The sequence below is a fragment of the Gadus chalcogrammus genome, chromosome 13, assembly GCF_026213295.1.
Source record: "Gadus chalcogrammus isolate NIFS_2021 chromosome 13, NIFS_Gcha_1.0, whole genome shotgun sequence".
In the NCBI taxonomy this organism is placed as follows: Eukaryota; Metazoa; Chordata; class Actinopteri; order Gadiformes; family Gadidae; genus Gadus; species Gadus chalcogrammus.
This window is the reverse complement of record NC_079424.1, coordinates 24,553,572-24,579,086: the sequence shown is the minus strand read 5'-3', so window position 1 is coordinate 24,579,086 and position 25,515 is coordinate 24,553,572. Positions and strand designations below refer to the sequence as shown.

Here is a 25,515-nt window from a genome sequence, read left to right as displayed (position 1 = left end):
TGATGAAAGGCATTAAAATTGCTCATCTATTCAACCAACACCAACTCGCTTCGTGAGTCATTAGTGTTTAACTTCTTAAGAACCTGGACTGATGCTAGCATCCTATCTGCCCATTCCGGCTAAGACCACGGGTGCTACATAATCAAATGTTAAATTAATATTAAAATGTTTATTCTTTCATATTTTGTAAATGTGTTTGGCTAACGTAAGCGAATCTCGGCCCACGTAAAAACTAAATGCTTTTGTCACCCTAAGCCTGTGAAAAATTTAGTTTTTCTGCACGTTACGAATTATTTACATCAGCCGCTATGCGAATATGTGGCAAATTCATATAATTGTGCTGGTAAATTGCTCATACAAATGGCAGCCGGAACCAGGATGCTCAACACAACTCAGGAAACTGATAAATAGACAGTTACCTCTGCCATGTCCTAAAGTGTCCAACATGACTGTGACAGAGATAGCCGAATGGGATTGGTTTAACAGATGTATTCACTGGGGAGATGGTAAATAAACTTCCTTGGTGCAATGAAGTTAATATTGCCTTTTCGCAAAAGCTCCCCTATACAAATAATCGCATTTAATGTTAAAGGACCCAACAAGATGAGTCTTGAGTCAGTGCTGTCCATCACCACGCAGCTAATTATATAATAATAAAGTCAATAGGCAGCGTTAAAGTGGAAAGGAAGCAATCAAATAAAACAGATGTCTATAGCACTAAATATTTAAATGTACCATAAATACAAATAAAGTCGGAAATATGACCCGTTATTCAGAATAAAGCTCAAACAAGTTGCATTAATTATAATGTTTACAGCCTGTGCGCCGCCATCTCTGTTTTCAGAATACGATGACGTCATGAGAATGGTTGGTAACATTCTATGTTGTTTACATAGCGGCTCATAGCCTCACTGGTAGCTTACTGCCTCAACAAAATAAATATATATTGCACATTATATATATATATACACATATATATATTGCACATTATATATATATATATATATATATATATATATATATAAATATATATATATATATATATGGAGGAGATAATGTGGAGGAGATAATGACTGACATCTCCCGGCTCTGCCCGTCCACAGGATGTTGTTTACAGCTATGAAAAGTAGTACACGTGTGCAGCAGCTGGGCTACCACGCTGCCTTAAAGTTCGTTCATTTCATGATACAAGTAATTGTCGTGCCATTTGGGTGTGCACATGAATTTGCGAAAATAGCGCAACCGACAGCGTTTGCAAATGGATTATTTCCGATAACAAAGGATTATTTTGGCGATGGATTAGAAATTATCAAGAGCATGGAGCGAGCGAGTCTGCAAACAAGACATTCTTCAAACAGTGAGTGTACTCATTTCTCTGTTTCTCTAGTAGTAGAAGCTAAGTTTAGCCCTCGTTCCTCTTCCTGGCAAGCGCGTTTCTGCGCTCTTTCTCTGCGCATAAGAGCAGCGCCCCGGTCCGATTTGACAGGTGTCTCCGGGACTATAGCCGTGTAGTCCTGGATATTTAATTATATATATTTAATATATACGTGTCTCCAGGACTATAGCCACTAAAATTAAAAATTGTTGGCACAGCATTTGGCTTCAGGCGATAGGTGGGACGAAATCTCCCATCTTCAGCAAAAAATCCCTCTTCAATGTAATCAGCCTCTATAATAAAGTGGTCGCTACATATTCTCTGCCCTGGTCCCATTGGGGGGCTGAGGCGTTTCAATGCAGCTAACCATCCTCTTAGCAGTTTAGGCTTCTTGACAGGAATGACATGGAAATTATCTATTTTACCGCTCTCTTTTACCCGATAATATTCGTTTGAACAGCCAGGGGCAACACAAAATGACCCCCCTGACTGTTCTTCCAAGATTTGACATGTTTATTTGAAAGCGCTAACCATTCTGATGACGTAGCGCCTGCATTTTTAAAACATGGCCGTGCCCTAGTTGCGAAAGTCGTTGTCATCAACATGTCATTTTCCAGTGAAACTACTTGAATTTCAGGTTTAATGAAAATCCATGTATTTTCAAAAATGAAAAAGCAACCAAAAAATGGTCACAGTTCTCATTGCTTCATTTCTACTTTAATGGATTGCCCTTTTGTAAATTGTGCTTATTATTAACTTGGCAAGAAAGACTGGTTTATTGGACAGAGCTTTTAATAGAAGCTTTGGCAATCCATAAGCCTGTGTATGCAGAGTATAGGTACATAGTTAATATATATATAATATATCATACATAATACAACTTCAATATTAAAAATAATAAGGAACACAATTTGAATGGAATTATAGAGGAAGATTGACAGCTATATACTACACAGCCATCGTCCACTACTACACACCAATCATCCACCCACTACACACACTCCCAGCTAAAGGATGGATTAACACTGCCTCCTGCTGATGAAGTCAAGTCAATCCCTATAGCCCTTCAGCCCCTCTCCTGGACTTGGGGTGCAGAACAGAAGTGTCTTACCGGGCGATCTCACACTTGTTGACATCCAGGCCCCTCTTTGACATGTAGCCCATCCCTCTCTGGGGCTCCTTGGTGGTGTAGGTGCTGAGGTAGTGGACAAAGGGCGCCTCGTCTGTGATCTCAAAGTAGCGGATGCTGCTGTCGCCCTGTTAAAACACAATCCACTCATTGGTGACCACTGGGTCCACTGCTGGAAATACAAAGAGGACCACGGCATCATTCGCTTCTAGGGCGTGTTGCGTCCGTGTTCCTCGGTCAGGTACCTTTCCACAGAGGTAAACCACGTTGGTGTCGGGGTCATAGAAGGGCAGAAGGACTCCGTTGCTGGTGTCCATCTCGTGCACGGAGATGGGCTCGTCCATGCTTTCCTATAAACACAGGAACGACATTAACTATTACGTTTTGAATCTTGTTCACTACTGCAAGATTTAATAAAGCATAACTGACAGTGAAAATAAAATGGGAGTAATAGAGCCATCTAGTTAACACTGGAGCGCAACAGTGTGGTTCCCGAAGTAAATATCCCATTCATTTTCACTATAGAGGTTTTGATTAAAAGCCATAATGTCGTAACCATCCAAGTATACTTACCACCAGGACTCTACACAAACTTTTTTTTTCTCCTAGTTAAAAATGTAGGAGCACAGAAAAAAAAAATGGGGGCATAATAGGTTTTTGTTTAGAACATTTATTAGCGTGCAGAAATTGCACACCAACAGCACCAACTTACTAAAGCAAAATTAAGACAAATAAATGGACAAGATTACATTAAGGCTACACAAAACAGCACCAATTTCGGCTTCCACCGTACCAGGGGTTATTGGGCTGGGTGCGATTTATATAGAAATCGGGACAGCGAGAATGCATAGTGGACTCGATGTGTTTCACAACAGCATCGCGTTTCAGGTTAGGGTTCCCCGTTATAAACAGAGAGGAGCCTGCCATTGCCGATGGGGCTTCCTTACAAAATGTACAGAACATTTTCATGTTCTTAGCATCATAAACTAGCCACCCGAAATCCTTCAACCAGTCGGGGGTTGAATTTGTAGACTTTATCGACTAAGGTAACAGCATCAACTTTCTCCACGCAGTCTATTCATAATATTGTAATGACCACGGAAGAGGCAGTGAATGAAGTATTGATTAGACAGCGATTTAGATACCTAATAAACCGTTTGAACGCCCAAGACTGGTAACCATAGCAACGTAGGTAAACAAACCCCGCTAAACCTTCCCGTAGCGCTCCCCGTGCTACGGCTATCCGGAGGCGCACAGAGCTTTTAGCAGTGATATAATATATACAATACAATTATATTATATACTATTCTCTATAGAGCTCGGGGAGTCGCAAAGGGCAACAATCACTTTCTCCTCCATGCTGCGGTTCACCCCGGACTGCACTGCAGGGAACGGTTGGCCGGTTGAAAACCGATTGGCTGTTACGTTACACACGTCACTCAGTGGCCACGCTGTTGAACGCTGATTGGCTGTCATCACGCGAATGTCGTGGCAAAATTTAAATATTTCAACTCGAGCAAAAGTGGCGTGCTGAAAATCCACCTGAAATCCACGTGAACGCGCTCGCCCGTGCCGTTTCGCGCTGCAAATGGTATCGCTGCTTTGGATGGAATCGTTTCGCCCCTTCACGTTTGGTGTGAACGCACAATATAGTGCGCTGTGGAGAAGTCACTCGCACGCATGCTCCTGTTCTGTTTTTCTCGTTCGCACGCCGAAATATTCACTCGCAAATGCGAGTGAAATGGGCGCACTGTAGAGCCCTGCAGTGCTTACCACGCAACGTTATATTGTGAAATGATGGTATAAGCTCTCCTAACTTGTAGCTTCCTGCAGTAGCTAAAAGTTAAAGAAGTAAACATCTAGGTTTTAGAAAAAACTGTTTTATTTGAGATGTCTTTGAAACCACTACATTACACTACATTATAATCCTAAAGTGTGAAATGATGTCTTTGATTGGTGGAGTTGCAGTTACCATGAAACGTTTACTGCACCTGCAAAAGTCAAGCCGTGGATGACTGCTACTGCTACTGAACTCAATCGCGTACATCAGCAACCTAAACGACTCTTGCGCCTGGCGCAAATCTAAAAAGGGTTGGTCTGAAGGAGCCTAATTACCCGTAGGTGTGGTTTGGGCGCAACGTGCAAAAAAACAATGAGAGTGCCATCCCCTTTAAGAGCCATTAGCGCATTTGAATCTGACGAGTTGATATTTTGACAGCGCGTTTGCAGTCTCCGATGAGAGATGCATGACCACATGCATTTCAAACTTCAAATGGCTCAGTTTATGGCCAAATAATATGGCCTAATTCACACATGGAAAAGCGTTTTCTTCCACAACTTCATACCAAGTCCTCAAATAAATGTTGGCACATATACAACACACATATAATATGCGGTAGCTGTGGTTCTATTTAATTATATACGCAATACATTAACAAACATCGTTTCTTAACAGTATTATATGCATTATCGTTATCGACTTGTGTTCCAAATATGCATGCGTCCCCCTGTTAATATACATTGCCATGGACTGTATTATGCTTTACGTGTTTAGTTTGCGTGTGTTTAAACTGATGGACGCCCACACGCGCGCTCGCATTCATTAATTATTTTACACATACACACACGCGCGCCTGCATTCATTCATTCTTTTTAACACTCACTCGCGGAAAAACAATGTTTTCTCACGATCAAATACTGATCAATCCTAAAAGTTATGGGCTTGTACACGATGTCTGTGTCAAGAAAATATGTGTTTGCTGTACGGTGTTTGCAGATGCATTGATTTAAAAGTACAACTTATTACCGCTGTATCAGCTATTCTTTCCCAAATAATTTACCAAGAATGTTTGGCTAGGTAGATGAGAGAAGCAAAGTGTATGCGTGAGGTGCACAAGCAACATTATGCATGTGCCCTTAAAATAGCATCTGAACAACGCGCCACTGACTTTAAACCAGGTATTTCCTGGTTTGTGGCGCAATTGTTTTCTGAAACTGCAAAATAGCACCAGGGAACGTTTGCGCCAGAACACGCCTCCTCCTTTGCTGAACCGCCCCTTGGGGCGCAAGATCATTCCCTAATTTACCGACACGTGGTGGAGGGAAAAGAACACTCTGCGCCAGTTGCGAACTAGCAACGACCCATGCGTCAGTGTAGAAAGTAAATTGCGCCGGATGCAAGATAGGGCCCAAAGACGGCAGAGCAGAGAGCACCGCCTCTTGGGAGACATCGGTGTTCATTGATTGGCTGGGTCTGGTGTGGAGGGGTGTGGCTGCCTACCGGGTTCCACAGGGCCAGTTGTCTCTCGCTCATTCGGCTGAAACCCGTTGTGAAGACATTCCCGTCAGACAGGAAAATGGCTCTCATTGGCCGAGCCCCTTCATGGGCCTTCTCCTTCTCCTACCAGGTTCAGGTAGAGAGGTGAAACAGTTAGAACAAGAATGTGGGCAGAAACAACAGAGACATAATGTTTTGATTAGGGCTGCAATGATTAATGAATGAATCAATTAATTTATAGTTTATTATTTCTCTGTCATTTATCATTTATCTGGCTAATGGATCATTACAAAATGAATACATTTGTTTTTCTTGACTGCTTAAGATGTCGCTTTTAAGTCTAGCAATTTTTTATTTAATTTCATATTATTTATGACATTCTAGACTATTAGAACATATAATAAGATAAGAATAATGAACATAATAGTTAGTTGCAGCCTTGGTTTTGATATATCCTGTTTCTTGGTTTGTGTGATGGAGGGGGGAAAAGAGGTTGCTCTCACGGCGACGATGGTCTCCTTGCGGGGGTCGATGACGCGGATGGTCTTGTCCTTGCAGGCGGTGCAGATCAGGCTGCCGTTGCGGTTCCAGCAGGCACTGAAGATCACGTCTGGGTGCATGTCCTCCAGGGTGATCATGGCTTCCCCCGTGCTCACGTCCCAGACTATCACCTGGTTGTCGCAGCCTGGCCACACGCATAAACACTAAGGGACATTTCACTAAAGTATACAGTGTCTGCAGTGTATGGTACTACGATCATTGCTACATCTAGAATAACATTTAGGGCATGAAGCAGACGCTTTACCCAAAGCGATTTACAATAAGTACTTTTGTCAGAGGGAAGATAAACAATATATTGCTGTCTTTTCAGTAAGGATGTTCATAGAACCAAGTGCCAAGCACTAACAATCACCAGGTTAACCAATTCCTCTTATAAAACAAAAATAGCTAGGATAAGATGCTACACAATGCCAAGCACTATTTATACGTACAAGGACGTACAACATACAATAAGTGCCAGATGTATAACATATCATAAGTGCATAAGAGGGGGGTAGGGGGGGAGGCTATGCAGAGTCTGAATAAGTGAGTCTTGAGTCTTGCGGAAGCTGTTGAGTGACTCTGCGGCCCTGACATCAGCAGGGAGCTTGTTCCACCACTGCAGTGCCAAAACAGAGAAGAGTTTTGTCTTGATGATCGACCTTTGCTTGCTGTTAGCATTGGCGGTATCAGGCGTCAAGCTGAGGTTGTTGAGCGGAGCACTTGAGCTGGGGTGTGTAGTCTGAAAAACGCTTAGAGGTAGGCAGGGGCATTTCCATTGACAGCCTTGAAGGGCCAGTACCATCATCTTGAATCTGATGCAAGCTACTACAGGGAGCCAGTGGAGATCACGGCCATGGTAGAATTTAGGTAGGTTACGAGGTGACGAGCACTTGGACAAGGAGCTGAGCTGCTTGCCTCATGAGTAAGGCCCGGATCCTGCGGATGTTGTAGAGCAGGGGTGCCCAACCAGTCGATCGCGGTCTACCAGTAGATCGCCGACAGATCCCAAGTCGATCGCGAGGGGTGAAGAAAAAAAAAAAAAAAAAGATTTTTTTTTTTTTTTTAATGAAATTAAATTTGCGCGGGACATATACGCGCGGTAGCGCATGTGCTGTTAACAGCAGTTGAAAGCCGTCAACAGTAGTTACACACTCCTAAACGTTGGCATGGCTGAGGGGAAACAAGCTAAGACCTACCATTTTCACCCTGAGTGGGAGGAAGATTATTGATTATCGTTGAGAAGGTGCCGTGCGCAGACGGAATGAAACCCCCACTGAAGTCCGTAGGTTCACGATACAACCCCCCCCCCCCCCCCCCCCCCCCCCGTCCCCCGTCCCCCGTCAACAATTGTTCTCTACCCCCCCCCCCCCCCCCCCCCGGCTTGAAGGTAGGTTTGCTGGTAGATCTCGGGAGGTTGGCTACTTGAAAAGTAGATCTTGGGTCAAAAAAGGTTGGGCACCCCTGTTGTAGAGGGTTAATCTGCAGGATCGGGCAATCACTAGATCAATCACTGGAGTATAACTGATTGTCCAGTACCACACAGGATTTTCTCGCGGTTGGTGATGGAGACACTGCAATGACCTCGACAGTGACCAGTAAGCTCCACATGAGGGGAATATATTTCCTGACATAAGGAGGAGCTCAGTCTTGTTGATGTTAAGCTTCAGGTGCTGGGCAGTCGTCCAAGTGCTGAAGTCTGCCAGACATTCTGAGATGCGTATTGCAATTAGGGTGCTGTCAGAGGAGGGGAAAAAGAGGAATAGCTGTTTGTCGTCAGGGTAGCAGTGATAGGAATGACTCAGTCACCGCGAGGAGGGCTGTCTCAGTGGAGTGTGCGGTCTTGGAAGCCTGACTGATGAGGGTCAAGCAGCTTGTTTTGAGAGATATACAGAAGACGACAGTTGGTTAGCGATGGCACGTTCCAGTGTTTTAGAAAGGAATGAAAGAAGAGATATCAGTCTGTAATTCTGGATGTCGGGGGTGTCAAGAGTCGGTTTCTTATGGAGCGCCTTGATTCTGGCAATCTTGGGAGGACGCTGGAACAAGTCCTGAAGTGAGTGGGAGAAGTTGATTAGGGCAGGGAGAAATGGCAGGATGTCGCTCGAGACGGCCTGGAGGAGTGAGGAGGGGATTGGGTCAAGGAAGCAGGGTGTGGCCTGGTTAGACGTAACTATTCTGTTGACATCTTTGACGGAGAGAGATTAAGTGGATAAAAACAGAGGTGGGGATAGGGGGAGGAGGATGATGGCAGGGGTAAGAGAGGAGCTGATGTCCTTCACCTCCTGGGTAAAGTAGGTAACAAAGTCAACAGCTGTGTGGGCAGAAGGAAGGGGAGGGGGGGAGGGAAGAGAACATGAAAAACTGTTTCCTGGGATTGGAGGTGGAGGAGTTGATTTTGGTCAGGTAGAAGGCAGATGTGGTTGTTGATACAATTGAGGAAGTCTGAGAGGAGGTGATGGTAGTGAGAGAGCTCATTAGGACAGTCTGATCTCTTCCATTTCCCCTCAGCTGCCCGTAGCTCTGCCCTCCAAGCCCGCAGAGATTCGGACAGCCAAGGAAGGGGGAGAGCGGATCGCGCAAGTCTGGAGTTGAAGGGACAGAGGGAGTCCAAAGAGGAGGAGAGAGAGGATAGCAGAGTGTCAGAAGCTTCCTTGGTGGACAGTAGAGAGAAAATCTAATAATAACCGTCGCAGAAGGGACCTGGAGGACGGGAGATCAGCACAATGTAGAGCTTGATAGGAAGGGTGACAGTGACAGTGTGGAGTTCAAATGCATATCTGGTCAAGTGTTCCAGTGGAAGGACCAGGTCGGACTACTTTGGCGAGATGAGTCGCATTCCGCGCCATGATGGTCTTGGGGTTGGTGAGAACGAGTAGGTGGTTGAGAGGGCAGCTGGAGTGGCAGAATTCTCTGGAGTGATCCAAGTCTCTGTAAGGGCCAGGAAGTGGAGAGTCATGAGGGATGCGTAGGTCGAGATGCCTGAGTCACTTCGAGGTCAGTGCAGGTAGAGAGCCATGAGTAGCGCAGATTGGATGGGTAGCAGCGTCGAGCAGAATATTTAGGGTGGCTGACGTCTTCTCCGGTTGGATATCCTGCCGAGGATTGAGGTACGGCACATAGCAGCAGCAGGATACCATGCAACAAACTTCTTCTAGACAAATGTTACATGTAACTGTATCTGGTGTAACTGGTGCTACAACCATTGCAGTTCGTGGTTCTATGAACATTCACCCACATGTACTTGCAGTGCATGGTACTATGGCCATTCACCCACATGTACTTGCCTAGTCATACACACTCTCTCAGTGCTGTATTTTATGGACATAACGTAATGTAAGGTATAATTAATATATGGTGAACAGAGAAAAGCATCAAGAGACCAAGGGCTGGGAGGTTGATTTAGAGCACAACAAAGAGAAGCTTGGCTGACCAGCGCTGAGCAGGACGTTGCGTGCGGTGGGATGCCAGGAGATGATGCCCACCCTCTTGGAATGTCCCTTCAGGACCACCACCGGCTCCTCCAGTGCGGTTATCAGGCCATTCTCGGGTATCTGCCACACCTGGTGAACGACATAGCCCAGATCATGGGTCAGACAATACACTGGGAAGGGTGTAGCAACCCTAAAGCCACGTCAACCTTTGCCGCTGACTGTAGCAAAGTCAGTAAAAAAATTAAATAATTTATTAACTAATATATAATGAATGCAATAAATAATGTGATCATGTTGTGGCAGATCCTAGAGTAAAATTCAGTTGCAGGCAATATCCTCAAGGGGGCGGCAGCGATTTAAGAATAAAGTCTGCAGACATTTTAGAAACACACAAACACACACACACCCACACCCACTAGTGATGAGTCGGTCACGAACGATTCGGTCAGAATGTACAAATCCCGAAGGTGAACGGTGAGAACTGATTCCCAAAACAAGAGAACTGATTCCTTTTTCTTTTTTTTAAACATATAACAAAAATATGGTCACGTAAATAAAATATACAAACGAACAGAGCTTCGTCTCCCCGACCTTATATTGATTGAGTCTAAAGCTAAGGCCACACTGCACGTGTTGGGTACATGATAGAGTTTAGATCGGGTTAGATAAAATAATCTTGGTAATGAATAACAATAATCGGGTTAAATAACTTCACATGGTGTGTCTGGTGTGTTTCCAGCATTCGTAGTGTTGATCAGCAGAGATATAGTCCGCCAAGACGTTGAGGTTTCTAAGCAACCAGAGACGCTGTCCATGCAAGTGAATGGAGTGTTCCCTCTTCGTCATAACTATCAAACAAAACATCCTACACATTCACTGAGCGAACATTATGAAAGTAAAATGCACATTTCCTCGCTAAAAATGTTTACATAAACGCTTTTAATGGCGTAACTATGTTACTATTTCCACCCAGAATAAAGAAAGATGTCCGCCATATGCTTCTGGGCAAGCATCACTACTCTCTGCCAGTGACGTCGGGTCATGCTCCACGCTGGTTGGCTATCGTGGCTAAGCGTCACACGTAGGCGCGTCAAAAGTTACATTTTTAAAACTTTGCGCGTTGGTGCGTTTACGTGCGTATGCCGCGTCTAACGCGCCGCTTTAACGTATGTAACGCATCTATGCGCCTACACCGATGGTTCCCTATGCAAAAATGCCGATTTTCAACGCCAACGCACGTGCAGTGTGGCCTTACCTTAAAACGTTCTCATCGATTCAGCCAATGAGAGCAGGTAGCAATCGCGTTGCCATGGCCCATGGGTAAACAAATGATAAGGCACTAGCTGTGTTCGAAATCGTTCCCTATTCACTCACTCACTATTGCCTATATAGTGTTCATGACATAGTGCACTACATTGGGAATGAACAAACGAGAATTCGGACACTACGATGCTGAACATTTCTAAACGTCATTTGCGTCAGTAAATACGCCGGGTAATTATGTGACGCAGACAGATGCGCCCACATCATGTAAACAAACGGGCACTCATGAAGAAAGCTGGAGGTTGAATTGATGTTAAATGTTACATTTTCTTGATCAAGGTTGTTTTTATTAATTTTGAATGGTAAATTTTCTATGTTAAACCCCAAATAAATTGTTGACATGTCTAAACGAAAGCCGGAGACTCCGTCATTAAAAGTATTCGTTTTCGCGGTTATTCAGCTTCTTCTCCTCCAGAAAAATACGACGCATTGCATTGTGGTATACGGGAGTAACATGTAGGGTACATCGTATGTACCCTACATATACCCTTTTGGGTATTTTAAGTGCACTATATAGTGCATGAAATTAACCACTGAGAATTCGAACACCACTACAAAATGGCGAGCACCCTATATAGTTCACTATATCCGTGATAGGGAACGATTTCGAACACAGCTACTGTCACACCAAAATTGTACCGCCTACGTAATCCGCGTTCGAAACATTACATCATCGTTCGACGCGATTGTCCGTTGCCAGGCAGGTTTCAAAAAACATTTGCGCTCATGTTGCCACAGACGAAAATAACATAATACAGATAACACTTGTTTTTACTTTATATTTGTATTGTATTGAATTTAGCTAATAAACTGAGTTTTTAAAGTGTATCATAGTCTAGCTAGCTTGTGTTAATACACTCAGGTTACTAGCTAAATGCGATTAAACACAATACAAATTAGGGCTGTGCAATTATTCGAATTTCGATCGATTTTGGGGTCAAACGATCTCCAAACTCATATAATCGAGTTGAAACGATTAATTTGACATTTTCCGTTTTACAGTAGGCCTAGAGAGTTTATGAAAGTTTATGAAAGAGACGCGCATGCGAAAGCATTCAACGCGGCGAGAGGGAGTACAATCTAACAGGCGTGCTGCATCAGGAAGTATGCCGTTGGCAGGAGGCGGGACATGCCAGTGAACCGCCAATCAGCAGCATCGACTGTTGACAGACATGTTGGAGTAGACCTACCGTGTGGAATATTAAAGTTTCAGTAACGTTACAGTTTGATGAACGATAACAAGCTCCTATAGCAGACTTTAACTAAGAGTTCTTTAAGGCAGAACTGCCAAGTCAGTGTTTCCCCTAGAATTTTTTTTAGGCCCGGTGGTAAGAGCTGATGGGATGCTAGAGTATTTGTTGGTTATTTCCATATAAAACACTTGCTTAGCCATCAGAAGTTGGTTAAGTTATGGACATATAAAGAACGAGGCTAGTGTTTCGCGGGGGCGGTAAAAATGTCCATGGTAACGGCGGGCTGAACCAATCAGACGTCGCATTTACGCGATCGGTTCGTGGTATAGTTCTTCTGCCGGAGAATAAACAGTGTTTTTCTAAAAACAAAGTCTATTTAATATAAACTAATTTCATGTACAGGAGCATAAAGCACCAATACATATTGAGATAGCTGGTGGTGAGCTTGGATGGTTATGATATTATGGCTAATAATAATAATACAAATAAAAAATAAATAAAAAATAAATCTTTTTTTTTTTTCAACCAAAACATGGAGGCACTGAGCCCATTTAGAAGGTGACATTTATGTTGCCGGAATCAAGTGGTCTCAAAGAGAGGAACCATTGACATGGCAACTTCTGCAACTAAAAATAAATAGTCATAGCATCCATTGTCTAGAACTGCTGTCGTTTGATCAGGTCAGGGGTCATGGCCTTCAGGTGGGGAAGTGGCTCTACAGTAGAGCAAAAGCCACCATATTGTGGTGGCCTGCACTCACACTAGGCCATCTGGCCGTGGCCGTTGGCCGTCGCAACTGTGGCCTGGCCACGGTAGGCTCTTGTACATACGTCATCACGTCGTAACACGTCATCACCAAGCGTCCGCTGCATGGACCATAATAAAGTCTGCCGCCAGTCAGAGTTTTAACAACAATGGACAACAACACAGAGAACACAGTTCGCACTTTGCTGAGTCTGTTGCTTATTTGGAGCCGTTCTCAGATAGAGCCCACTCTCACTGCTGTTTTTTTCGAGTCTGGCCAGACTGGCCACACTCACACTGGCAGATTTGAGCACGGTTAGGTGTGAAAACGGCCACGGCCACGGCCAGATGGCCTAGTGTGAGTGCACCCTAAATGAGTGAACTTGATCTTTCAGGTCTCAGCCTGAAGAAAACATAAAGTCTTCCTATATCTTGGATTGGGATGACGCATTGAAGCTAATCTAATCCAGAAACCACAGACGGCAGCCATGCTGGGGCTGCAAGTCTATGTTTCACTATCAAACCAGAGTGTCCTGGCGAGTGTAGCTTAGCGTATTGAGGGAATGTTTGCATGTGTGTGTGTAATCGTCACCTTGTGGATATAAATAGATTTCCACCAGTTCAGCCCTGATTTCAAAGTTCAAAACATGGCTAAATTTACCCAAAAGTGTCATGCTTATACAAGGCTGGCAAGACTACTCAGCTTGATACCAGACATTACCTTGCACTTCCCGTTCTACTTCTCTGCTTAAAGTAAGAGACCTAATTTCATAAAAGCTAAATGAGCTGGAGCGGGGTGTGTGTGTGTGCGTGTGGGGGGGGGGGGGGGAAAGTGAGACTGCAGTAGCTTGTCTCCATGGTAGAAAACAGGGTATTCGGATGGAAGACTGCTTACTTTTAAAGCAGATCACAGAATATCCTTTCAATTTGATCTTTGGCATGCCTTTTTTAAATGTAGTTGAGCAATATTGATGAGCTTAACAGGGTCCTTACCATGATATTGCAGTCCTCAGAGCCGCTGGCGATGACCTGGTCATTATGAGGACACCAGTCGATGTCCAGCACAGGACCGGTGTGGCCACACACTGTAGGGTAGGATTTGTCGATTCGGCCCGTCTGCGGAACACGCACACTTCATATTAAAAACTTAAAAAAATAAATGTAAAACTTGATGGCCGTTACTTTTGTCTTAATTTCCCAGAAAGAAGAGTCTATGTTCTAATTTCAAAATAGGCAGCCAGAAAACACTCACACACACACACACACACACTAGAGATGCGCGGATGGGCTGTTATTTTATCCGCAACCGCATCACAAACGCATCATACATCCGCCATCCATCCGAACAAACGTTTTTTGACCAATTTTTAAAACCACATCCGCCCGCCATCCGCCGGTTGCTTTCATACAGCGATGCATGGGGCTGCTGACGCGAGGCTAGAAAGCGCTTGCGTGTTCTTGAAAGGAGACTGATCGAATGAAGCAAAGCTATTGCAAGGCTAAAGTCCCTAGTAGGATAGCCTATTGCCTGTGCTACCATCTCCGAAGCGTTGATCAATAGTCCGCCCCCAAAGCGCTGACGTCGCTTAGCAACCGAAGACGCTGGGGTTGACAAGTTACCACAAAAAAAAAGATCCACATTCCTTGACAGCGATCTGCTTAGCAACAGTGAATTATGAAATATAATTCACCGCCTGAAGATGTTATATATAAGAATGAAAAGAAGAATAAATAACAGTGAATTATGAAATATAATTCACCGCCTGAAGATGTTATACATATAAGAATAAAAAGAAGAATAAATATTTTTATTTTGATCGGTTTAACCGCCACCCGCCCGAATTTAATTAAATATCATTTTTTTGTCGCGTCATCCGCACGATCTGCGGTTGAGCCGCGGCTGTATCCGCCAACCGCGCATCTCTAACACACACACACACACACACACACACACACACACAGCGTTGCTCTCCCTCCTGAAAACAATGGTGGAGTCGCAAGCACGAGACACACCCTGTGCTCTGTTCTGGAGCCACAACACAGGGTCAGGGACTCAGGGAGATGATGTCACCGTGTCCCTATTTAAAGTTTAATGCTCTCCCTGCCCACAGCCGGGCCCAAAACCACAACCATGGCATTTCCGCTAAAAACTCTGTGGACTTTGTCACCTATTACCGGTATACATGGTTGTTGAACCTGATGAATCCTATACAAACATCCATGTATTGAATAATAAAGCAACAATGAGGCTACCAAGATACAATGCTTGGGTCTTCAGGGAAGAAGTACCTTCTTTAAAATATAGACAGTACAAGCAGAATCAACATAAAGCGTGAAACTATGAAGTGGTTCATTTGAGGAGGTAGACTAGTTTCTCATAGTAATGATAGGTAATGGAGAGGTATCGATAAGATCCAAAGTGAGTGTAAAGTATTTAGATTAAAGTGATCATTTACAATGGCTATGATGTGAAAAACAAGCGCCACTCCTTCCGGTCAAAACAAACACCAGAGGATGATGTGGAGTCCAGACGGCCAGGAAATGACTCAGCCTGTTTTCCCAGGTTTCCAGGATCCATTTCCTGTTTCTCCTTCAAAAGTTATCAAGCCTGGCTTAGGAGCCATGTCAGTTAGCAACCATCGCCACAATACATTACAGCCTCAGCCAGCTATAGGGCTTGTATATCAGAATGCATCATTGGATGTTTGTTTGGAAAACGTACCCATAACACATAATAAACCCTGATGACAAATACTTTCAAGAGTAATTACTAAACAATGACCAAAAGAACAATGCAACTTACACAATAACTAACATTTCAACACTCCCAAAGACTTGCAAAGTACAAACCCGGATACAGAACAGCTTCTGTCAGCCATCATTCACAGTATACAGCACGATGCATGCAGTGACTGGTGAGTGGTTGTCTTTGTATTGAACTGACTGTCACAGGCTGGTATAGATTCGACACGCGTTCATTGTATACTTTTTTTTTTTCTTAAGCAGAAGCGAAAGTGATATAGCAGGCATATACCTTAAGTCACCCGACGGCCACAAGGGAGGTCTCATTCATGCCAAAAGATCAAATTCAATGTGTTCAGCTCAGGAGGTACAGCAGGTTAACTGGTAACCGGAATGCTGCTAGTTCGATCCCTGGCTCCTCCTCCACCTCGAGTGTCGAGGTGTCCCTGAGCATTACACTTAACCCTAACTGCTCCTGACGAGCTGGCTGTCGCCTTTCCTGGTGGACTGCGTTGTCGGTGTATCAATTTGTGAATTAACCGTTGTAAGTCGCTTTGGGTAAAAGTCTGCTAAATGCCCTAAATGTAAAATGTAAATGTCAATTTCCCAGTTGGGGTTATTGGTCCATATCAATACTGTCAATTAAAAAAAGGAAAAATAAAAGAAGGAAAAATAAAGAACTGGAAAGCAGAGTTCATCGGCATAGATCCATTAAGAACTCTTCTCGTATGTTGCAACACTGTCAAAGTCCTCCAAGCCGTCTTTTCTATAACCAAAACAATTCCATTCAACTGACGTCCATTCATCTTTATTGCTGGCTCATTTTGAAGTTTTGTTCTATGACTGCTTTTGTTGTCTGATCATAAACTGATCAACATGATCAGTGATTGGTGGCTCGCTGTGCATGCAGAGCCTGCAGAGCCCTAGCAGCAACAAACTCTATCGAAGACATTTAAACCATAAATTATGTAACAGACAGATTTCTCTTGTAGATTAATCATGGAAAATTAAAAAGTTAGGCGGTTAATATTTGCATGAATTAGCTAGCTAGAAAGGTAAAAGTATGTACCGTATTTTCCGCACTATAAGGCGCACCGGAGTATAAGCCGCAGCAGCTAAATTTAATGATGTTTACATACATAAGTCGCACTGGAGCCCGCCGCTTAGAAATCCATAGATTTAGGAGGCCCCCTAGTGGCCGTTAGCTATAAAATTCAAAGATTAGCCGCACCGTTACATAAGCCGCAGAATCGCAAAATGGGAAAAAAGGCGCGGCTTATAGTCCGGAAATTACGGGACCAACGTGAACCAACAGTTGAACCGCTTGACGCCATGTTTACCGTTTAATGGGAACGAAGGCTCGTCGCCTTTATTATGTCCATGGTCGTCGCATGGACTATACGTCATCCAGCTCAGGTCTCATTTTTGGAACATTTATTTCAATAAAATACTTCAGATCTGAATTTGACAATGCATCCTTGTTCATATTTCACCTTAGATTAAAAAAAAACGCACATCATTCTCTTCCACATCAATCATCTCGTTAGATATATATATAAATATCATATGATGATTGAACATTATCATTCAAATTATTCAACAATCGAATCAGTAAAGGCAGCGAGTATTAGCCAATAAGAGGCAGAGCAGCGTGGGTCATGGCACACAGAGCTTTTGGCCGTGATAATACATATACAATTATATACTATTATATATAGAACTTCGGGAGTCGCAAACGGCAACAATCACTTTCTCCTCCATGCTGCACCCCGGACTGCAAAACTGTCAAACTGAGTTTGACGGTTGAACGCTGATTGGCGGTTACGTTACATATGTCACTCAGTGGCCACGCTGTTGAACGCTGATTGGCTGTCATCATGCGAAATTCGCGTCAAAATTGAAATATTTCAACTCGAGCGAATTTGTCGCTGCACAAATCCTCGTGAACGTGCTTGCCTGTGCACGGCGAAAGTGTGGTGCGACAAATCAAAACTTGTCGCCGGTTTTCTCTCGCGAAAAATTCGCCCGATACGCGTCTCTACGTTCACTTGTATGGGATCTTGTCGCCCCGTCGCGTTTGGTGTGAAGGCAAAAAAGTGGGCAATTTGGCTTGCAGATAGGCCTACTACTGAATGGTGCGCATCTGGGGGGATTTAGAAGTGGGTATACGCAATGATGACCGAAAAATAAGTTGGTATACGCCGTATACCCGCGTATACCCTGGACTAAACCAGTGCTCTCAAACTATATGCATACATGCAGTATATTGAGAAAAAACATGAAATACAATGCTTTTGCCGTTCTCAAGCTTATGGAAGCATATATGTAGCAAAATTCAAATGGCAATGCAATTTGCAATTCAATAAGTAATTACGTTATGCAATTGACAATGCATTATGCAATTTCATAATGTAATTTGTAAATACGTTATTCAAAGTGTATTTTAATATGCAAAGTGACAATGCAATCCTCAATTAAATTTGCAAAAGTTATAACAATAAAAATAGAATAACATTTTGTCAAATTCTTTGAGTTCCTTTATTCAAATTGAAAAGCTATAGCGTCCCCGTGATTGCAATCCACTTCGCCACGCTCCGTGTGTTGCGATATTCAAAGGACATTCCAATCCGCAAAACGAACGCTTTGCAAAAGACTTGGCAAAACGTTTTCCAAAAAGTCAATATGCAAAGTGGCAAACGTATCAACAAACGTATCAGCCATCAGCGTCGGGGCGGGAACTACGTCACTTTCTATTGCCTCTAAGGGTATCTCCACGGTGGGTCAAAATGTACCAGTGAGGATAAGTCTTCTATCCTATCTCCCAGAACACACACTCTATCTACTGCATCTGTGTCTTCAACACGATTGTTCTCCACATCATCGGCCAAACTTCGGACCGTATCTCCATTGGTGACCATGGTGACACATACGAACTAGAAGTGAACGTGAACAAGGAAATTACGAGCAAGTGACGTAGTTTCCGCCCAGACGCTGATTGGCTGATACGTTTGACACTTTGCATATTGACTTTTTGGAAAATGTTTTGGATTACGTTTTGGAAAACGTTTTGCAAAGCGTTCATTTTGCGGATTGAAATGTCATTTGAATATCGCAACACACGGAGCGTGGCGAAGTGGATTGCAATCACGGGAATTTCAATTTGAATAAGGAACTCAAAGAATTTGACAAAATGTTATTCTATTTTTATAACTTTTGCAAATTTAATTGAGGATTGCATTGTCACTTTGCATATTAAAATACACTTTGAATAACGTATTTACAAATTACATTATAAAATTGCATAATGAATTGTCAATTGCATAATGTAATTGCAAATTGCATTGCCATTTGAATTTTGCTACATATATGCTTCCATACAAGCTGGCCAGCTACATGGCTCCATTTCCCACTGAAACTGCTTCTCAAAATGAGTGTGTGGCAACTAAGAGCCATATATAATGCTCATTATAAAAAAGATAGTTCAGGTCCTTGATTCTGATTGGCTCAAAAGCCAACCACTGCAAACCAGCTTGGGGAGAGGATTTAAAGGAATGAAAAAAAGGAATCTTGAAAAACCTTAGCGTGTGCCTGTGTGTGCGTGTGTCCCAATCAGCAAGGTCTCTATTGGAAAATACTTGGGTCATAACTAGGGGTGTAACGGTACACAACAGTCACGGTTCGGTACGTACCTCGGTTTTGAAGTCACGGTACGGTACAGGACGGTTCGGTTCATAGTTATGGTGAAAAAACGGATTGTTTGACAGAACGAACATAAGTTTAATTAGTAACGAATTAAACACAACAGTTTTAGCTGTCAGTATGAAACATACAAATAAAATGTGTAACAAATATAAAAAAAATACTGCTGCAATTCTCCAATAACCCTAACATAAAATTAATGAAAAATCCAGTGTTAATGCTCAGTCTAGACTCTAGGCTCTTTAAGCTGGTATGTAAACAAAGAGTATGTAAACTTTAAGGGTTTAAAGAAAATATTCCTGCAGCTCTCTAAAGCTCTGAAGTTCTCATAAATATAAATATCAATCATTAAATAAATAAAAGTGCAACTGCAGCCTTAACTTAAATTACAGCTTATGTATTTTATAATCTATTGGTGTTTTCATTGCCTCTCGTAGGTCAGAGGCAATGAAAACACCAATAGACCTGGTGATGGCATTTGCCCGTTCTGAATTCCCAGACAGGTGTAGGGCTTGATTAAATAGTGTAGGGAGCTGGGTTTGAACGGTTTGAACAACTTTTTTTAATTTTGCAGCGGTGACAGTAACACCTGGATGGTGCTGTCACGTTAAAATTGTACCGGGGGCGAAAATTTTGTGCATGTTCGATGTGTTTCCATTTGCATAGACGATCGCTGTTGAACAATGTCTGCACACAGCTTTCGACTTGTCCACTCGTCTTTCCCCATTGTGATAATTAACCTGGAATCCAAAGTTCTCCCACACTTGGGATTTAAATTACAGGGGGGCATCTTCAAGCTCCGGTTTTCTGTTGTCGCTCGCCATGCAGTTCGCTGTCAGTTCGCTAGTAGACATCAATCCACACACAGTCGCGATCACGCTCTGCTACTGCTACTACGCAGAGTTCGCGCACGTGCGAGCCGAGCCTAACAAGGCTAAACGGTCCGGGGGGAACTCCGACTTCAAGTTTTAAGTTCCGCACCGCAAAACAAGCCTTTACATTCGCCATATTAACGCTATGTACGCCACATTTACGGACCGCTGTACACCTCTGTAACCGCACCGAAGTGCCTGTACCGTGACGGTTCGGTTCAAATACGTGTACCGTTACACCCCTAGTCATAACTGATGAAGGCATGCATTTGCAGAATGATCAATAATGTAACGCTCTGGGTGTCAGTGTCGATCCACAGTTGGTGCCTATCTGAACAATTACCACTAATCGCCAAAGGGTTTTGCCAAAGAGAACGAAACAGAAATCAATTTCATTAACCTTGTTTTGAACGGTTAATCAAACCACACATCACATCCAGCCTACCTGCATCACTGGATCCACATCAGTATGCCTACCGCTCAAACCGCTCCACAGAGGATGCAATATCCACCACCCTTTATACAGTACTCACCCATCTAGAACAGAGAGACATCTATGCTAGAATTCTGTATGTTGACTTCAGCTCTGCATTTAACACCATCTTGCCGCAGAGACTGATGGATAAACTTCTCCTCCTGGGCCTAAACCCCACCCTCTGTCACTGAATACTGGATTTCCTGTTGGAGCGACCATAGTCAGTTCGTGTTGGGAAAAAAATCTCCAAATCCATCACACTGAGTACAGGATCCCCCCAGGGATGTGTGCTCAGTCCTCTGCTGTACACGCTGCTGACCCATGACTGTGTGCCAAGGCACAAGAACAACATGATTGTAAAGTTTGCAGATGACACTACAGTCGTGGGTCTCATTCATGGGAATGAGGAATCCTGTTACAGAGAGGAGGTCAATCTGTTTGAGAGCTGGTGCAGAGACAACAACCTGGTGCTCAATGCGGAAAAGACCAAGGAAATGATCGTGGACTTCCGTAGATCACAACCTAAGCACACACCCCTCTGCATCAATAATCGTGAAGTGGAAAAGGTGGAGAACATCAAGTTCCTGGGAGTACAGATCTCTGACAACCTTTCCTGGTCCAAAAACACCACTGGGCTAGTGAAGCGAGCCCAACAGAGATTGTACTTCCTGAGGAAACTCCATCAGGCCTCACTACCTCCCAGTATCCTCACCACATTCTACATGGGGGCAGTGGAGAGTGTGCTGACGTACGCCATCTCTACCTGGTTCTCCAGCTGCAGTGCGGCGGACAAAAAGGCCCTGCAAAGAGTGGTGAGATCAGCGGAAAAGGTCATTGGAGCCTCTCTTCCCTCTGTCCAGGACATATTCCTAAGCCACTGCAGGAATAGGGCCCAGAAAATAGTGAGAGACCCCTCTCATCCTCTGAACAACTTCCTTCAGCTCCTACCCTCCAAGAAGCGCTATCGCAGCTTAAGATGCTCCACCACCAGGCTGCGGAACAGCTTCCTGCCTCAAGCTGTCAGGATGCTCAATGCACCAGCGTCCTAAATCTTCTCACTGGACTTTATTTATTATTTATTTATTCATCATTGGGACGTTTGTTTGTTATGTATGTGTACTTGATCTTGATCCCTGAGAAACGCCTTCTCGTTTTGTTGTTCAATCAACAAAATGACATAAATTTGATTTGATTTGATTACCACTTCAGATAGTTCTATATGGACTCTTACGCCTCGTGCCCACTGCACTGTCAGTCAAAGGACGTTGGAAGGTGTGGCTGACGGATGGGTGAGCTTTCCAGGGTCGTCAGAGCCAGAGTAGTGTCACAGTGCATAAATTTGCATACGCGATCTGATTGGATGACGGATCCATCGCTGCCGAAAAACGGAAACATTTTCAACTTTTTGACTGCGCCGAAGGCTCCACAATGCATTGCGCGTCCGTACCCATTCAAAGTCAATGGGGATCCGTCAACGGACGGTGCAGTGGGCACGAGGCGTTACAGCAAACGCAGCGGGCTTCAGATTGCCCCAGCATCACACCAAACTTAGGCAAAGGGACCTTGGATCTCCCCAAATTGGTGCCCTAATAAATTGGTCTCCTTAATCCACTACAATTACAAGGTGTAATTGTAGTCGATTAAGGAGCCCAATTCATGCTGCATGCAAATCGAGCCGAGTCACTGCAATCACACACACACTTCACATGGCATTAGTTCATCGTTTATTTCCTACTGCATCATAACAAAAACATAAATAAAACATAAGAGTCCCCACCCCTTCACCTTGTTATTAAATGTGCTTAATAAGGTGGAGGCGGGATGCTCTGAGACTATCGCGAGACGTGGGGGAGATCCAAAATGGCAGCACGCTGAAGGCAAACATAAACATACCGGATTACTTTTCAAACTTCATTCATCAAAGAAAACTTTCGTAAACACTGGATAACCAACCTTGGACAACGGACTACCTATTCACCTTCATCGACAGCTATTTCTACAACCCGGACATCATGACACAACCAAACAACAAAATACGCAAACGGGATTCATCCACTGAAACAGAAGAGGAAACTATTACAGTTGAGGTCAGTTTACTCACATCCATAAACTCCAAACTTTCCATACTCGAACTACTTCATGCAGACTTCCGAGATTTAAAATCTAGCCTTGAGTTCTCCCAGTCCCAAATCGAAACTCTGATGCACGAAAATAACCAACTCCAAGGCACTGTATCAGACCTCTCCAAACAAGTCTCAAAACTCACCAACGACAACAAAATAATGCAAGAAACCATATTGGACATCCAGTGCCGCAGCATGCGCGATAACCTCATATTTTCTGGTATCAATCTACCTCCACAAAACACACCCGACGATCCAGAAATGTCATTAAAATATTTCATGCAGGACTCCCTTAAACTCTCCGCCGCAGCAGTTAAAGAGATAACTTTTCACCGAGTCCACCGCCTCCCGTCAAAAAACCCTAACAAGCCACCGCCAATAATAGCAAAATTCGAACACTTCAAGCAAAAATAACTCGTTAAAAGCAGAGGGAAACAACTGAGGGGTACTGCTTTTGGGATAAACGATCAGTTTCCCAAGACTATTCAAGATCGCAGAAGGACACTAGTGCCGATAATGAAGCAGCTTCGTGACGAGGGAAAGCGAGCTACATTGTCGGTAGACCAACTCTATGTGAATGGAACACTTTACCGCAATCCAAAAGTTACTACCTGGCTGTAACCTGATTCCTTATAATTTCAGATGTATTTATTTTCTATTTCCAAATAGCTTTCTTTTAACAATGAAAAACAAGTTAGACAAAGTAACGCATATTAACATTTCAAGTAAACAAAACAGGTACATTAAGCCTGCATTTCAAGTAAACATAAAAAGTGCATAAGGCTTACATGTCAAGTAAGCAGAACAGGAACACTAGGCCTAAACTTCAAATAAACACAAAGTGCATTAGGCCTACATTTCAAGTAAGCAAAAACGGTACACCAGGCCTACATTTCAAGTAAACAAAACAGGTACCTCATCTGTAGTGACTGAGACAACCTTTGTTAGATCAATCCCCCTCTTTGACAGCATCTCCTTAATAGCCTCATAAATATCTTCTCATCTTGTGTGTGTCTCAAGCAGTGTTGTTCAAGTTACTTGGAAAAAGTAATTAGCTACTGATTACTTATCCAAGAAAGTAATCCAGTTACTTTACTGATTACTTATTTTCAAAAGTAATTAGTTACTTTACTAATTACTTTACTTAGTTACTTTTCAAAAACACACTAGCTATACACAACCTGAATACGCTTTTTTAAAACTTGTTTTTATTAGTCTCAAACTTTTTAACTATGCAACAAATTAAATGCAACAGTCTCATTTAAAGAAAATCGTTTTTTTGTGTATACACACCATCATTCGAATAGATGTAAATAAAATACAGCCATAAAATAATTAAAACCAAAGTCTCTATTAACATTTACATCTTTTAACAGTTGCAGTGCAGAGAGGAGTAATGCGTTTACCAAAACAGAAAATGCTGTTGCATGCCACATTTAGGCTGTTCTAATGTCAAATAAGAGTACGTGTTTGAACTGTGTGTGTGTGGAAGGATGTGTCTCATAGATAAATACATAGATATTATACATAGATATATGCTACACGTGAACCTCCTAAGATGGCGCAATTTGATTGGTTCGCTATCTCGGGATATTGGGCAATATCCCATGATTGACATCTCAAACTCTATATTGTTTTCATCGCAAAATGTCAGCTGATAACAACAAATAAACCTTCGGCCTCATCGGATATTCCCCACTATTCACTTCGCCTTTGGCGAATAACTGTGGACTAATAGCCTAGATAGATAAATAGCCTAGTCAAGTCTTTATTAATACCAAACTACACGTCGTGAATTCATTTAGGACGGTGATTCGGCTCACACAGTATAGCCTACAAGACCACACAGAACAAGGAAGACAACAAGTCTGACTGGACATACACAAAATACATCACATTAAAACTAGACCCATGCGTTGATAGATAGATAGATAGACGGATAAAGAGTATTAAATATGTTTTATTATTTGTCATGCGGAGCCAGCGAATCCTGTGCACGTATGCAAATTAGCCATGTGCGCCTAACACAAGAAAGACGTATCTGTTGTTTACTTCTAGACGTTGCGCCGCTATAGGCTACGTCATTGTCACGAGACAGTCTCACAAAGCAAATACGGCAAATCCCAAATTATTTTACTGTCTATGGCAAAAATAAATCACGGTTTAGTAACGCAGTAACGCAGGCTGCTTGCAGGAAAGTAAAAGTAATCGAATTACTATTTTTCCAATTGTAATGCCTTACTTTACTCGTTATTTGAAAAAAGTAATTGGATTACAGTAACGCCTTACTTCTAACGCGTTACTGCCCATCACTGGTCTCCAGTGGTGTTAGACCCGACAGGTCCTCAAAGATCTCTTTCTTGTCTTGATGAAAAAAATCGCACATAAACCAAAAGCTGGGCATTATCCGTTACAGCTGAAGACTCATCAATGGCTAAGGATGGGGCATTCTGAACAGCCGCATCAATCTGTGACAGTGCGTCATCTGATAACATTTCAGATTTTCTGGTTGTCGTTAGATTTATTTTTTCACACAATTCATCCCTTTGTTTACCTTCAAGTAATGTCTCGGCAGTGGCGTTCAAGCAC

At 43.1% G+C, this 25,515-nt stretch overlaps 1 protein-coding gene across 1 annotated transcript in view; it reads right to left on the bottom strand.

Moving 5' to 3' along the window:
* The window catches only part of LOC130401415 (coronin-1C-A), a 73,892-nt gene that overhangs the window by 5,117 nt on the left and 43,260 nt on the right, over positions 1-25,515 (bottom strand). Inside the window, exons 3-8 of the mRNA XM_056605144.1 lie at positions 14,009-14,131; positions 9,755-9,884; positions 6,285-6,466; positions 5,785-5,904; positions 2,750-2,854; positions 2,487-2,632 (exon numbers count right to left, since the gene is read on the bottom strand). Coding sequence (XP_056461119.1) covers positions 2,487-2,632; positions 2,750-2,854; positions 5,785-5,904; positions 6,285-6,466; positions 9,755-9,884; positions 14,009-14,131 — 806 coding nt within the window. The remainder of the gene's footprint in view (positions 1-2,486; positions 2,633-2,749; positions 2,855-5,784; positions 5,905-6,284; positions 6,467-9,754; positions 9,885-14,008; positions 14,132-25,515) is intronic.